This window comes from Lutra lutra, chromosome 10 (genome assembly GCF_902655055.1).
Source record: "Lutra lutra chromosome 10, mLutLut1.2, whole genome shotgun sequence".
Lineage (NCBI taxonomy): Eukaryota > Metazoa > Chordata > Mammalia > Carnivora > Mustelidae > Lutra > Lutra lutra.
In genome coordinates, this window is record NC_062287.1 from 19,031,678 (window position 1) to 19,046,822 (window position 15,145).

Genomic DNA, 15,145 nt, shown 5'->3' on the forward strand with positions numbered 1-15,145 from the left:
AAGCGCCTTGGAAAGCAGGGGTGAATACCGAAGGACTTAGGGCCACCGTGGACTTGAAGGTCCCAAGTGCCTGGGCCCCATGGGCTGGTCCCTCTCACTAGAGTACGTTGGTGTCATGGTCGTGGATAACTGAGTCTGTAGTATTTGGGGAGGAAGTCAGCAGCTTTCCTTAAAAGGATGAAGCACCCTGTCTCCCTCCATTATATTGTGAGTCTTAAAGGATTCTTCTTGCTGTCTTCTGTTCCCATCTAGCACTTTTTCACGTCATTTGGGGCCCGGGACAGGACATACATGATGATGTTCCGGCTCTGGCAGAATGCACTCCTGGAAAAGGTGAGTACTGCCCAGCTGCTTCCGTCCTTCGGCCTCAGGATGCGCATCCACCTGGAATGTTCATTCCCCTGGGGTGAGGGCTCCGTGGCAAGAGTGGGCTTCTGTGACGTGGGCTGGCTCCAGAGCAGCCCGTGTGTCATCAAGGTTCTGGAAGTCCCCCAGACTTGGGTGAGTTCTCTCTTCTCCTCCTGGTGGTGTTCTGTGAGCCGCCTGGTTGCTGCCTGGAGCGAGGCCCTCACTGACTTCAGGCACTTCCGTTCCACCGTCTGAAACGTGCCGGGGTTTGTGAGACCTGCAGAGGTGGAAAGGACTATCAGGGAGGAATCGGTTTCTATACTCACAGGTTCCTAGAGGCAGAGGCCTGTCACACCTTGCAGATCCCATGGGGAAGGGAAGGAGACCACGGTCCATTAGGAGGTAGAGAGCATAAGGGAAAAGCATGGATAAGAACTTTCGTTGTGGCTTTTGCAGGAAGGACTGGGTGAGGCCGGGTAAGGGCCAACCAGGTTTAGAATTGGCTAGTTTGAATAATTCCATCAGGCCTTGGGACATGGAGACTGTCTCTAGTTGCCTGTCACTGGGGTACCTAAGGCCAGGTAACATGGGCCCCAACTGTAATGAGCTAGGAAAGAAGGGGGTTGAGGGTCTAGGCTTTGGATTGGCCAGTGACATACAAAAGGTGAACTTCTCGGAGAGTTGTTTTCTGTCAACAGGGATTAGCTAACCCTGGGATGGACATTCCCTTACCAGTCAGCTAGGCCTTGGATGCCAGAGCATCAGAAATCCAGAAAACGGAAAAATAGAGTTAATAAGCCCCCTAATCTGACAACTCGAGTGTCTGAGGGACTCTGAGGGGACACGGATATTGGCGATGATATGGCCACATTTGACTCGAGTGTCTGAGGGACTCTGAGGGGACACGGATATTGATGATATGGCCACATTTGACTCGAGTGTCTGAGGGACTCTGAGGGGACACGGATATTGGCGATGATATGGCCACATTCCTTCAAGAACTCCCACTCAGATGCCTGGGCCAGTCGGGGTGGGTGTTGGGAAAGAAATCCCAAGCCAGGGCAAGAGACACAGTAGAGAAGTTACATGGTTATAATTGTATACATGACACATATTTATCCACCTTGACTCTTAAGCAATCTAAAGTAAACTGGGCAGATTTATTATTTAGAATTTCTTCTGACCTGAAGGCCTGTAGCCCTGGCCCGAATCCAGGTAGCTTATCTGTGCTGCGATCTTCTGCCTTTAGTAGCCATCAGTAATAGTAAAATGACTGTGTATTTGAACCTCCACTGGCAGGTTGGGATTTTTCATTCAGTTCACAGACACTGTCCTTTGTGAATAAGACAGAAGCTCTGACACAGCAGATGTCCGCCGACTGTCCTCGTCCTGCTTGTGGTCCGGCAGGCCGAGCCTGGTGGATGGATCAGAGAGGAGTGCACGGAGAAGGGGAGTTGTGACAAAGGGGAGGACATGGTTAGGCAGCGAGGCAAATGTGTCTCAAGTGGGGTGAATGATCTATGTCAGGGCCAGAGATAGGAGGCGGGGGCCCAGAGAAAGGAGGAGGAGATGCCTCCCTCTGGCTTGGTGAGGGCCAGCACCTCTCGGCTCAGAGGGAGCCCTGGGCTGTGCCATTCTGAACAGTTCTCCTCAGCTGGGAGGCCAGAAGCACGGCCTGCTTCCTAAACCACACCAGGAAAGGCTGATCTCCGAGAATTCTCAGGTTCTTAATCAGATCTGTTGATGGGAACCGCTTTTTAAGTTTGATATAACATTTCTTTGTGTTTTGACTCCTTCTGTTTTTCCTTAAGTCTCTGGCCCTCTTTCTCACATCCTGACCCTGCCACCTTCTGCCTCGCTTCCAACTGAGGACTCCTCCATGTCCATCCAGTCGTTGTTTTTTCCACATTCTGTTGCCTCTTTTCCCACAAATCCGAACCCCATGGGAGCTCACTTTTCTCAGGACAGAGCTTTTGAGGAGGGCACGTAGGCCCGTGGTGAAATGAGGACGTGGGCCTAGCAGCACCCAGAACTGTAGGCGGACTCATTCTGGTGGAGAAGAAAGAAGGAGGTGTTGAGGTAGCCAGGAGAGGGTTGGATGTGCTCCCATCCCATCTGAGGCCCCTTAAATTATGAGAACATAGGCTTCTTTCTACCACGGGAACTGTCCGACGACGGAATGGCCACCTTCGAGGTCACACCTCGTTCTGTGAAGCAGTGGGGCCTGCTTGCGTGGTCACCGTTAGTATGAGGAGGTTTCTGTGTCTTGGGGAGACTGCCTCCAGGGACCAGGTCCACATCAGAAGCTCTGTGATCCCTTTGGCTCCAGGATTCACATTGATTTATCACGCTTAGTGCTTGACCTCGTCCATAGAAGCAAAAAATGGGTAGTTACCATCCTTAAGGGGGCAGTTGATCCCATTATGCAAACCTGAGTTGTGGGAACAGGGCCAGGTTCCTGGCTTGGCTGGAAGCTGTATCTTTAGGCAAAAGATTGGTGTCTTGATGTGACCCTGGGAGGAGGTACAGGGAAGTAGAAGAGGCGTTGCTCTCCACTTAGTCCAGAATGGAGGTCCACTTCTCCTACCCCCAGGGGAGTCCAGCTCAGTGCCTCTGTGTAGCGTGGGGTCCCGAGGAAGGAAAGGTCAGAGTCCCTCTGTTGTCCCTGCAGCCCCTCTGCCCCAAGGAGCTCTGGCACTTCGTTCACCAGTGCTATGGGAATGAACTGGGCCTTACCAGTGACGATGAGGACTACGTGCCCCCTGATGACGACTTCAACACGATGGGGTGAGCAAGGCAGAGGGCAGCTGCCCAGGGAGCTCCTCCAAGAGGGCCTGGGATGGTGGTGGCAGCCTCCCTAGGGAGCGATGCCTGAGTGAGTGGGAGTAGCCAGTGGGTGACTGGACAGAATGAACAAAGGGCCAGCAGGAGGAGGAGAGGCCGGGGCCAGATCCTGAAGGCCTTTTGGCCAGTGCAACGATTGGATTTTACTCCAAATGGGCTGGGAAGCCATAGGAAGGCTTTGAGTTGGTAATTGATAAGATCTGAGTTAACGTTTTAACAGGAGCGCTCTGGCTCCTGCATTGGAAATAGACCAGGGAGGAACAAGGGCGATGGGCTGAGAGGCTGAGAGGCTGTTGAATAATTGAGAGGAGAGGTGAAGGTTGTTTGGGCCGGGAGGACAGCAATAGAAATGGCAGGCAGTGGTTCGTTGCTGAATATATTTTGAAAGTGGAATCAGGTCTGTTTTGAAGGATTTGCTGACAGATTAGAAAGGAACCAAAGATGGCTTTAAGGTTTCCTTGGATTTATCAGCCGGAAGCCTAGGGCTGTTCCAAACCGAGATGGACAGCGCTACAGACCAGACTTTGGGGGAAGATCAGGCAAGTTGGGTTTGAGATGACAGCCGGCCAAATGGAAATGTCACATAGACATTTGTGGATGTGAGTGTGGAGTTTACCAGGGAAGTGTGGGCAAAGTGCCTAAAACTGGGAATTAGGAGCGGCTAGCTAGGAGATTAGCTGCAACCACAAATGGTTGGATGAACATAGGAAGTTCGAGGACTGGGCCTGGGAGCACTCAGCAGGAGGAATCAGCAGCAAAAGAAATCCTGAAGGAACATCTAGCCAGGTAGGAGGAGCGCTAGGAGAGCTCGCATGCTCGGAGCCAAGGGAAGGAAGCTTTAAGAGAAGGGAGCATCGCTGTATCCCATGCTTGATGTGTTGAGAAGGATGGGGCCTCGAAGCCGTACTAGCCTTGCTCGAGGTGGGGAGGTAGATGGAGGCTCGGTGGTGGCATGCGAAGCACAGAGCCGTGGAAAGCAGGGAAAGCGCGTGGAGTAGTGACCCTCAGTAGTGGTACCACTTAATCTCGGTGAACATCTGCCTGTCTTGAGCAGACGTGTCATGGGTTACTCAGAGTTGTCTTGCATCCAGGTGGGGTGATAGGCAAAGTGTGAGTCAGAAGTTGATGACAGGGCTGATTTCTCCCTTGGGAGAGGCTGAAGTGTCCCTAGATAGGCACTCACCCTTCTCTCAGGGAGGGTTCCCCTTCCGGTGTCCAGGGCAAAGAAGCTCACTAGTTAGGATCCAGAATCTGGGTGTTATCACCAAAGGACACTTGTGGAGGGTCCAGTCCTCATCACTGTGTGGGAAATAAAATGTATTCTCAGAATGTCCCAGGTGTTTCTGTCAGTGGTGAGATTGGGATGGGATGGGATGCCATGGAAGAAAGATTGTTTAAGACACGTAATGGTCATAGGTTGGGGTCATAGGATAGGGTTAAATCTAAGGAGAGTATGCAGAGAATAGGTGACTTTGGAGCCAGAAATCATACATGGGGAGGGGAGTGCAAGGTGGGGAGGAGGTTTCGGGAATGTTGTGTAGCAGGGAGGTGGTGTTTAGAGGAAGATCCTGGCTAAAGCAAAGAAGCAAGAAAGCCCATAGTTGGGGACGGGTAGACAGATGTGAGGTTCTTAGAATAGTCAGCGGTCTCGACTGCCGAGGTGACAGGGATTTGTGCTGTCTTCTCTCAGCTACTGTGAGGAGATCCCCGTGGAAGAGAATGAAGTGAACGACAGCTCATCCAAAAGCAGCATCGAGACCAAGCCGGATGCCAGTCCTCAGCTCCCCAAGAAGTCCATCACCAACAGCACACTGACGTCCACAGGGAGCAGCGAGGCCCCTGTCTCGGTATGGGCAATAGGACCTTTCTTCTGCCCCTCCTCCCGTAGGCGGTGTTTCCCAGCCCAGTGTACTCCCCAGCACCCCGGCTTGGGGCACACGGGGAGAAGGGAGGTTGCTTACCCTGTGGCAGGTGATTCAGGAGGCCTCCAGGAGCCGATGGGTCTCTTGTTCTGATGCTGTAGTCCCGCGCCTTGGATACAAGGTTTTGTTTGGCTTCTGAGCATACGAAAACCATTCCAAGTTCATGGTGTGACAGCTCCAGGTCGGCCCCTCTATGGAGAACTATCCCAGGTCTTTTTTTTTTTTTTTTTTTTTTAACTGTCTTGATACAAGGTCAAAATTGCATGTGAATCTAGGGCTGTAATCTGTTATCTGTTCAGTCATTCGACAATTAGTTTTTGAGTTCCTGGTGTATACGCTCCCGATTTATTTTTCCACAGTGCTAGACTTTGCGAAAGAGATAAAAATACATTAAGAAAGGCCTTTGTTCTCTGAGACTTGGCTCCAGAAGGGATGGGAGCTTGACTGAGGAAGTGTTGGGTGTGCACTGGCGGGTGAAGAATGGGCGGGGATTCTTGGAAAGGATTCCCAGAGAAGGGAGACGCATACTCCATTGGCTCAGGGGTCAGACCTTAGAATGAAAACGTCATTCATCTGTGCCTAATCTCCATTTTCTATCTCTAAGGTTGTCCTAAAAATAAAAAGGTTTGGCTCTGTTCCCTTCTAGGGCTAAGGGGAGAATACATTAAAAAGTGCTTAGGAAGATTTGGAGCCTCTTAGCAGACGAGCGCTCGTGAGAGGCAGGCCGACCTGTTGTAGCAGGGGGGAGATGTGGCTCCGGGAGCTGACTCTGCTGGATTCTAGGGCTGGGGCACTGTGTGATGGTAATACAAGGTCAGAACCTTCTACTTGGTTCTCCTGCCTTCCATGGCAGAGCTGGGGAAAACCCCTAGAGCGGGACTCCAGCCCAGCCCCTGAGGGGCTGTGTTGTGAACGTGAGAGCTCCCTGGGCCAGGTCCCTAATCTCCCTTTGGAGAGGAGACCCGGAGTAGTTTGCCCTATTTGGGTGACTCCTCTGTCTTCACCCCAGTTCGATGGCCTGCCCCTGGAGGAGGAGGTGCTGGAGGGCGAGGGGTCCCTAGAGAAGGAGCTTGCCATTGACAACATCATCGGGGAGAAGATTGAGATCATCGCGCCTGTGACCTCCCCTTCGCTGGACTTCAATGACAACGAGGACATCCCCACTGAGCTCAGTGACTCTTCTGACACCCACGATGAAGGTGGGCGTTCAAAAGTGGGTGTGCAGAGCAGCCCTTTCTCTCTCTGTTTGGAGGCTAACAGGATGTCCCTGTGTGGAGGCTGGAGTCCGTTGGTCTCTGGGTTTCTGGTAGAAGGGTGGGTTCATGTGTCATTAGCATACGGACATTTTCTGGATAGCCATTGCAGGATCCTTCTCATTCCGTATTTGTCTGTCCGTACTGAATGGGTCATGTGTTGTCCTGCAGTCTGGTCTTGCCACTAAGGTCCCCCTTGTTGACCAGATTGCCTGGCACCTCTGTTCTCATAGAGATGCAAGGCAAGGCAGTGTTTACGTGCCACGGGAAAGTGCCAGTCAGCCGCTTCCTGGAACAATGCGATCTCACTAGAAGCTTGCTCTAGTGACACCAGCATTGGCTTTTTAGACCAGGCTGCGAGAAAAGGTGTTGCCGGGTCACTCAGACTCTGGAACCTGACCTTCTCTCTAGTATTTCTAGATAGTACTTCTTAACGTCACTCCTGCCTGCATTGGGTCAGGTTCTAGGACCTGGTTCTGGTGTGCATTGCCTCTGGCATTCCGGGGCCCAGGGGCCTGATTGTCAGTATCGATGAAATGGGTTGATCCACGGACTTGGGGGTAGGCTAGGACTAGCACATGTACGTAGACAGTGCTCATTTAAACACCTGTGGACGGTCTCTCCCATGGTCCCCTGGAGTGGTGTCCTCACTGTCGGCCAGCTCCCCCAGTCCCATCCAGGATGCAAGGCCAGTGCCAGTAATTGCACAGGTCGGGTACTGCACAACACGCACATCAACTCAGACGTGACCGTTCCCCCCCGCCGACTGTGCTTATCCTGTCCGGTCATGGGCACCGGCTCTGTATGATTCTGAGCTGCAGCGGTACCAGGAATGTCAGCTTCTTGCTTGAGACCACACGGCAGCCTCTGTAGGTGCAGTGATTAGGGACTCTGGGGTGCCGAGGGCTTGGGGTGCCGGGACTTTAGCAACACACCTCTACTCCCAGGCACATTCTCCCGGAGCAGATAGAAACCTGAGAAAAGTGACAGGCATCGAAATCCTGGGGGAGGCCGGCCGCCTTATGGAAGAGGAGCCAGCTCCATGTAGTTAGAGAGGGTCGCCCTGCAGTCCAGCCCAGCTGACATTGCAGATGAACCCATGTCCCTTTAATGCCTCTGTGCCATAGTTGCAGGCCCGTGTGTCCTCCGTCATGCTTAACTTACAGACTCTGGATAACTGATAGCTTTTAGGTTCAGGAAATCCTCCTTCATTTAAATCTTCATCTGAGATCAGCTTCCTTAGCAAGGCTCGAAAATGGAAAAACAAGAACATTCCCATCGTCTTTGTCAAGGAAGGCTACTGGTTCAAGTGAGCTGTGTGCGTGCTGGCGAAGGAGGAGGTGGACAGATGCGAGGTCATGAGCCGCTACCCACGAGGGCTGCCCTTCCTCAGGGGCCCGTGACCCCGAAGTACCCTGGCGGTTGTCCCTGGGGCCGCTGCCCCTCAGCCCTCATTCCCTACTTCTCCTCTTCTTCTGTGCAGGGGAGGTCCAGGCCTTCTACGAGGACCTGAGTGGCCGGCAGTACGTGAATGAGGTCTTCAACTTCAGCGTGGACAAGCTCTATGACCTGCTGTTCACGGACTCGCCCTTCCAGCGGGACTTCATGGAGCAGCGGCGCTTCTCCGGTCAGTTCCTCTCAGGACACTCATCGCCCTCTTCTTCCCAAGTTTCCTCCTTCCCCAGGCTCCCTGAGGTCACGGGGCCCCCGCCTTCCCACCCCAGGGCCCTGTGTGTTCCTCCTTGCCTCAGCCCACCGTGTGCAAGGCCCCAAAGGCCCACCAGTGAGCAAGACTGCTCAGGGTTCATGGTCTCGCAGAGAACCGCCTCGAGCCCTTACTGCCAGGCACCCCCTGGTATGCCAAGCACGTGACACCATCTCGTGTAACCCTTGGGCCTGCTGCGTGTTGCGAGCATTGCGATCCCTGGGGTTACTGGTGAGGAACCCCGAGCTCCAGCTGTCCTCACGTTGCCCAGGGGCCATGTCACCCAGTCGGGCGTGAGCCAGGATTCACATCCAGGACGTTGCGCCTTCCTGCTTTGCTCCCATCTCGTCCCCCTGCCCCTGTTCTGCCCTACCGCAGGGGCTGCGGCTCTGGCCATGAAGGAACATCTGGGCATCAGCGTCACCCTCTGCCAGGAGGGGAGGGCAGACGGAGGGCACCCAGAGGCCATGCCTTAGAGGAGAGGACTTGTTCCCAAAGATCCCAGGCCCTCGTCACAGTGACTCCAGTGTTGCCAGCACCCCCGCAGGTGGCCCCCGGACGGCCTGTCCCGGCCCCAGGAACAATTAGCACTCTGGAGCCCTGTGTAGAGTTTCGGCAGCGCTACAATGGGCCTCTTTCTGTTTTGACTCCCCTCCTCCCACCCTCCTCCCGGGGCCTTCGGGCTCCCATTGGCTTCCCATTGGGGGCCAGCCGGCCGCCAGTACAGTCAAGGGTTCGCTGGGAGGGGAAATTCAGAGATGGCGCGGGCCTGCCTCCCTCCCGCCCTCATTCTGGGGCTCTTCTCCACCCTCAGATATCATCTTCCATCCGTGGAAGAAGGAAGAGAATGGAAACCAGAGCCGAGTGATCCTGTACACCATCACCCTCACCAACCCTCTGGCTCCGAAAACTGCCACTGTCAGGGAGACGCAGGTGAGCCGCGGGCGGGGGCGCAGAGGAGCAGTGGGAAGAGCCTCTGCCCCGTCTGAAGGATTGAGGGTAGACGGTGTGAAGAGGAATCTGGGTGCCTGTGTCGTTGTGCCCCAAGGCGGGGACACATGCTGGGCTGCCATTTCCACAGGTTCGGGGTGCCCCGTCTCCGCCCAGAAGTCAGGGGTGGGTGCAGGGAGAGAAGGGAGGGCGGCGCTCTTCCCACCACGTCTCCTCAGTTTCGTCCCCCGTCCCCACAGACCATGTACAAGGCGAGCCAGGAGAGCGAATGTTACGTGATCGACGCCGAGGTCCTCACGCACGACGTGCCCTACCACGACTACTTCTACACCATCAACCGCTACACACTCACCCGCGTGGCTCGGAACAAGAGTCGGCTCAGGTGGGCGGCTAGAGCGCCCCGTGGGTTCTGGGAGGTGCCCCACGTGCATGCGTGACCTCGATCATGCAGTCGCCGTAAGACGGGGCTTTGGTGAAGGGCCCCAGGGAGCCCTCTCAGGAGTCAAGACGTTCCGAGCCCCACATCTCAGAAAGGGCCCGCATCATTCTCATCCTCTTCTTTGAAAATACTTTTTTGTTGGTGCCTGTGCGCCTCCATCGTCTCTCCTCCCTCCTGCCCCTGCCATCCCGCCCCACACCATGTCTAGGCTTCTCTCTTCCAGCTTTCTTGAAGTGGCTCTTGATGACACGTCCTTTCTGTCCAGGCCACCCAGAGGCAGCTTGTTACTGATGTACCCCCCCCCCGCCAGAAACGTGCCCCTCCCCTGTAACCCCGTGCTGGGTGGCAGGGCGGAAGGGGATGGTGGGGTGACTTGCAAGCATCGGTTGGCTCGCATTAGGCTGCAGTGTCCCCAAGGACAGCAGGGAAGGGGGCCAGGCATCCTTAAAAAACAGGAGTGTTAACTGGGAGCTGTGGTGACACGGCCATGGAGGGGAGGAGGGGAAGGGGCTGGTGTGCAGACAGCTTGGGCAGCAGAGAGACCCGTGACTGGGAGAGAGAATACTTGGAAAAATGCAAGAGGTGGCATGCTCTTGGGGAGTGGAGAGGCGGGAGCCAGGGCCGGTGGCAGATGACTCCCCTAGTGGTGGGAGTGCCGGAACCCCAGAGCCTAATCTGGACTAGCAGGTGTCTACAGAAGAAGACAAGGACCCCCGCGGCTGGCCGGCTGCCTGGTCCCATCTGAAGGAGGTGGTGTGGCCTCATGAAAGACCTGTGGGCCCACTGTCAGGAGCCCTGCTATGTTAGCCTTTGGTCTGCCGGACTATTCTAGAACTCCCATTTTCTCACCTGTAAAGGGAGGGTCCATCTGCCCATTCCACGGACCTCCGGAAGTGGTCAGGGAGCTGAGATGACACCGTGGGTGTGGTGCGAAGGGCCTGTCTGGGTAGAGCAGGGATCCTGCGAAACAGCTGATCTCGCTCCTGGCTTATTCCTCAGGGTCTCCACAGAGCTGCGCTACCGCAAACAGCCCTGGGGCTTGGTGAAGACGTTCATCGAGAAGAACTTCTGGAGTGGGCTGGAGGACTACTTCCGCCACCTTGGTGAGCAGGGCTGCAGCCGTCGGCACTGGCGCAGCAGGGCCAACACGGACTCCGCTACACAGCTGCCACTGGTTGGGCGTGGGAAGCACGGAGGTGGGGGCCACACGTGGGCACATGTGCGTTTCCGAGAGGCTGTGCCAGTAACTTCGGAGGGGTCTGTGGCCAGCCCTCCCCACCCCCGGCATGTGACCACCACCTCTCATCACACCGGGGGTAATTTGGTACTGAGAGGAAGGGTGAGCCTGGGAATGCGTCCGTGAGGACCTGGGACGTGCCCCCAGCTGTCTGCATGGGGGCGTGGATGTCGGGAACCTACATTTCTGCACAGTGTTGAGCAGAACCCAGAGTGGGGGATCTGGCTGGGGGTACGTCCCAGTGGAACTTCCTGAGGCTCGTCGCTGCCCCCAAGGGACCCCTGCCCTGCCACTCAGCGTCCCTGCGTGCAGCGTGGGAAAAGGGTTCTTGGAGAGTGGGCTCGGCTGGGCGGAGGCAGCATTGTCTCTGGAGGCCAGTGGGTCGAGCTGCAGGTGGAGGCAGGCGGCCTTCTGTCTCGGACAGAGAGTGAGCTGACCAAGACGGAGAGCACGTACCTGGCTGAGATGCACAGACAGTCTCCCAAAGAGAAGACCAGCAAGGCCCCGGCCGTTCGGAGGAGGAAGCGTCCCCATGCCCACCTGCGGGTGCCTCACCTGGAAGAGGTGATGAGCCCCGTCACCACACCCACCGATGAAGACGTGGGCCACAGGATCAAACACGTGGCAGGTGCGCGCCCACTGGCGGTGGGGGTGGGGCTTGGGGCCCTGAGCAGCTTGCCTGTGCCGAGTGCCGGGGCCTATACACACGTGCTCCTTTTGCGTCCATGGGTACAGATCATATGTAATTTGCCACTGACTCATCATTCAGCCTCTGGATCCACTACCTGTTTCCCTTTGCCCTTTATGTTCCACGGTCCCTGCTGAACCCACACGTGGGGTCTGCTGAACAGAAGTTCCCTGAACTCCCATGTCTGCCTCGATGGACTCAAACGAGCAGCTTCCAGGTTTTGGGCAAATGCACTGGGGAGAAGCCGCAGCTCAGGCCAGAGGTGCCCTCCTGACACAGATGTCTGAGGCAGCCCCCGCACCTGCCCCACCCCCTGCCTTGACCTGTTTCCCTCTTTGCATCCAGCTACGCACAACCTCATGTCTTCATGGCGACATGTGGCCTGGTGACATGTGGCCATAGATACCACCAGTCCAGAGTCTTTCAGACCATGCTTTGCACACCCCGGGGTGTGCCTCAGGATGGGAGCAGGAAAGGAGGACGGTGCCCGCCTTCTGTGTCCCCCTCCCTTAGGTAGCGGATTTCTTTTTTTTTTTTTTTTTTTTTTTTTTAATTTTTTATTTTTTCAGCATAACAGTATTCATTATTTTTGCACCACACCCAGTGCTCCATGCAATCCGTGCCCTCTACAATACCCACCACCTGGTGCCCCCAACCTCCCACCCCCCACCCCTTCAAAATTCTCAGATCGTTTTTCAGAGTCCATAGTCTCTCATGGTTCACCTCCCCTTCCAATTTCCCTCAACTCCCTTCTCCTCTCCATCTCCCCTTGTCCTCCATGCTATTAGGTAGCGGATTTCTAATGTGACACGTGTGAATGCACTGACTCTCCGAGGGGAGCTGAGACTTGTTCAGCGTCCTGGCACTAGCTACAGACACAGCCTGAGCAGAAAGCCGGCTCTGGTCCCAGCCCGGTGCGGTTATCTGTGCCACGGCTCCTTTGTCCCCGCTCCGCATGTCCTAGCTGCATAAGGCTATTGAGTCTCTTGTTTGTTTGGTGACTTGAATGTCCACTTCGCCTGATCCAGCCCATGACCTTGCCCTTGGGGGCTTCCCTTACCCTTTTGGAGGGCTGGGCGTATCTGTTCTCTCATTGTTGGGAAAACATCATGGACAACTCTCCGTCATTTGCCGAAGCTTGTGCGTGACCCCTGTCACAGCAGCCAGAGGGCTCGTGAGCCACCGTGGTGATGGCCTCTTTACTCTCCCCACAGGTTCCACGCAGACACGGCATATCCCAGAGGACACCCCTAACGGTTTCCATCTGCAGAGTGTGTCCAAGCTGCTGCTGGTTATCAGCTGTGTGTAAGGGATCTCCTCCCCGCCCCTGCCCCAGCACCTTCCCTCCCTGCCCGCTGGCACCCCTTCCCGTGGCCCTGGCCTTTCTTTGTCCTCTAGCCTCCTCTCTTCAGATCACTAGCTCTGTCCGTCACTCCTTGCTGCTTTGTTTCTTTTTCTCTGTTCAGTTTAGCATCTGCTGTAAGCTAGGCCCTCAGGAGGGGGAACAGAACACTGTATACAGCATCCATGCCCTTGGCAACTCAGTTTCAAGTGGGTAAGACAGACAGGAAATTCAGAATTACTACACTGTTGGAGAAACGCTAACACGGAGACGCCGCACAGCGTCTGAGAAGCCCGTTCGTTCACGTGTGAGGGAGGTCCTGAGACTGCTCTGGTCCGGGGGCCAGGATCGGGCACTCCTGGGCCCACACTTTGGCAGGAAAGCCAGACAAAATCGATGACGACTTTCCCGAAATATATGCTTATATTATTGTAAATAATTTACAAGGTTGCCATCACGTTATAGAACAGTAGACGCAGTAATGTTCCCAGGAGGACCCTGGGCAGGGAGAGACGAAGTGGGAAGAAATGCACAGGTAGCGTGGGAGGGCCCAGCTGTCCACGGGGGAGCCCAGGACGCTGGGGTCGTCCCTGAACCTCTGGGAGTAGCGAGTTCTTGGCACGGGCGGCTGAGTGCAGATTGCTGTTCTGCTTGGTTCTGCCCGCTGCCGGGCCACCCCCGCCCCACCGCCTTCCCTTGGAGATGGGGGTATGCTGTGAGCTTGCGGGAGGCACAGGCAGGTGTGACATGGGAGATGCCCAGATGGGGGTCCTGCCTGCTCTGCACTGGGGATTGGCCTGTCTCTGGGTCTTTCTTCTATGACACCCTCTCCCGACTCGGTCAGGCCCCCATAACTCGTTTTCAGAGAGGCAGAACCAGAGGCACAGACAAACCCGTCAGGAAGCCCTGGAATGTGACAGGATTGGCTTTCTGTGTTGCTGTTTTATCGCTTCAGGGCCTTTTGGCTAAGATCAGGTGGTTGTGTTGTTTTAAGTCCCTCTGCCGGCCTGTAGCGGGAGGCCTAGAGAAGAAAGGGCTGGAGGCAGGCAGGCTGGTCCAAGTAAGGGGCAGCGGCGTAGGGGAGCGTGACTGTCCCTCAAGGAGGGGACGGAGGACCCGTTAGCCATCTGGTTGGGTAGCTGAAGAAGAGGGAGGACTGCGGTGGGCGCCTGGAGATGGTTGTGTCGTTCACAGAAATCCGGGTCGGGTGGCAGATCTGTCCGAGAAGACGCTCTGGGCTCCAGCTGTGTCCCACGTTGCAGTAGGGAATCCACGGGGAGGGGACAGCACTTGCTGATGTAGACCTGGGCGAGGCGGAGAGGCATATGGCTCATGGATGCTGATTTAGTTAGCAGTAGCATGAGAGCCCTGGGTGAGAATGAGACCATCCGAGGACAGCGCCGGGTGTGAGAAGAAATCGGGGCCACAGACAAGGCGTGGGCACCATGGGGCGGGCGCGTGAGGAACATGAGGCGGGCTCTCTTCTCACCTGACTGCGCGTGTAATAGAAACGTAGGTGGAGATTTCTTCTGCCCATGGCCTGGGGAGCCACGGTCTCTTACAAAGTCGCATACAAATACAAAGATATACACACATGCATACAAAGACAGCTGTGAAACCAGTAAGACTCCTGTTCAACAACATCCATTTGAGGGGATTCGTACTGCCAAGTCTCTCCTGTTGGGTCTGGTAGATCGAAAACTCGAACCTCAGGTGGATTCTGTCTGAGCTTTTCTTGCATGCACGCTTACTGAAGGAGGCCTGCTCTCCTGAGTCAGTGCGATTGCATGGCGTTAGCTGACTGTGGGACTCTGTTAGGTTAAGATCATAGCCTTCATCATTCAACACTTAGGGGGTCCGGGCTGCAAATTTGCGGACAGTGTGGGTGGAAGGGGCCGCCCTGTGTCCGGCGAGCCCCGAAGCGGCTCTGCCCGCCCTCCCCTGTGTGGACCAGGCTCTTTCCTCAGACCGCTTGCAGGGGTGTCCGTGGACCTCCACGGAGCACAGGCAGGATTGTACACATAGACCTAAATGCAGGAGGTAGGATATACGCAGCCCACGCCAAAGAGGAGGGCGTTCAGGTCCTCTGGTGCATGTGGATACAGTTAGAGGCAGCGTCATTGCAAGTCAGCGTGAAATTTAGATTGTTCTGGAGAAGGCACAGAGCCCTGGATGGGGTCAGGGATTGGAAGCTGCCAGCTCCAGGAGTATCCGCTGTATAGTGGTGGAGGCACAGAGAAGAGCGCAGTCTTGCTCTCTTCTCTTTCTCTCTCTCTCTCTTTCTCTCTCTCTCTCTCTCTCTCTCTCACACACACACACACACACACACACATCCCCGAAAGGTCGAAGGCACAGCATAAGATGTTCTTTGTTGGTCCTTTTCCATCATTCTGTCTCCCTTTTCTTGTGTGTGTCC

At 55.4% G+C, this 15,145-nt stretch overlaps 1 protein-coding gene across 12 annotated transcripts in view; it reads left to right on the forward strand.

The window, feature by feature from the left end:
* GRAMD1B (GRAM domain containing 1B) overlaps positions 1-15,145 on the forward strand; it is a 183,689-nt gene that overhangs the window by 158,556 nt on the left and 9,988 nt on the right. For all 12 annotated transcript variants that reach the window (XM_047690882.1, XM_047690887.1, XM_047690874.1 and 9 more), the window contains 10 exons: positions 253-333; positions 3,020-3,135; positions 4,883-5,039; positions 6,124-6,313; positions 7,851-7,994; positions 8,887-9,005; positions 9,263-9,405; positions 10,462-10,565; positions 11,124-11,327; positions 12,602-12,692. In XM_047690882.1, coding sequence (XP_047546838.1) covers positions 253-333; positions 3,020-3,135; positions 4,883-5,039; positions 6,124-6,313; positions 7,851-7,994; positions 8,887-9,005; positions 9,263-9,405; positions 10,462-10,565; positions 11,124-11,327; positions 12,602-12,692 — 1,349 coding nt within the window. The remainder of the gene's footprint in view (positions 1-252; positions 334-3,019; positions 3,136-4,882; positions 5,040-6,123; positions 6,314-7,850; positions 7,995-8,886; positions 9,006-9,262; positions 9,406-10,461; positions 10,566-11,123; positions 11,328-12,601; positions 12,693-15,145) is intronic.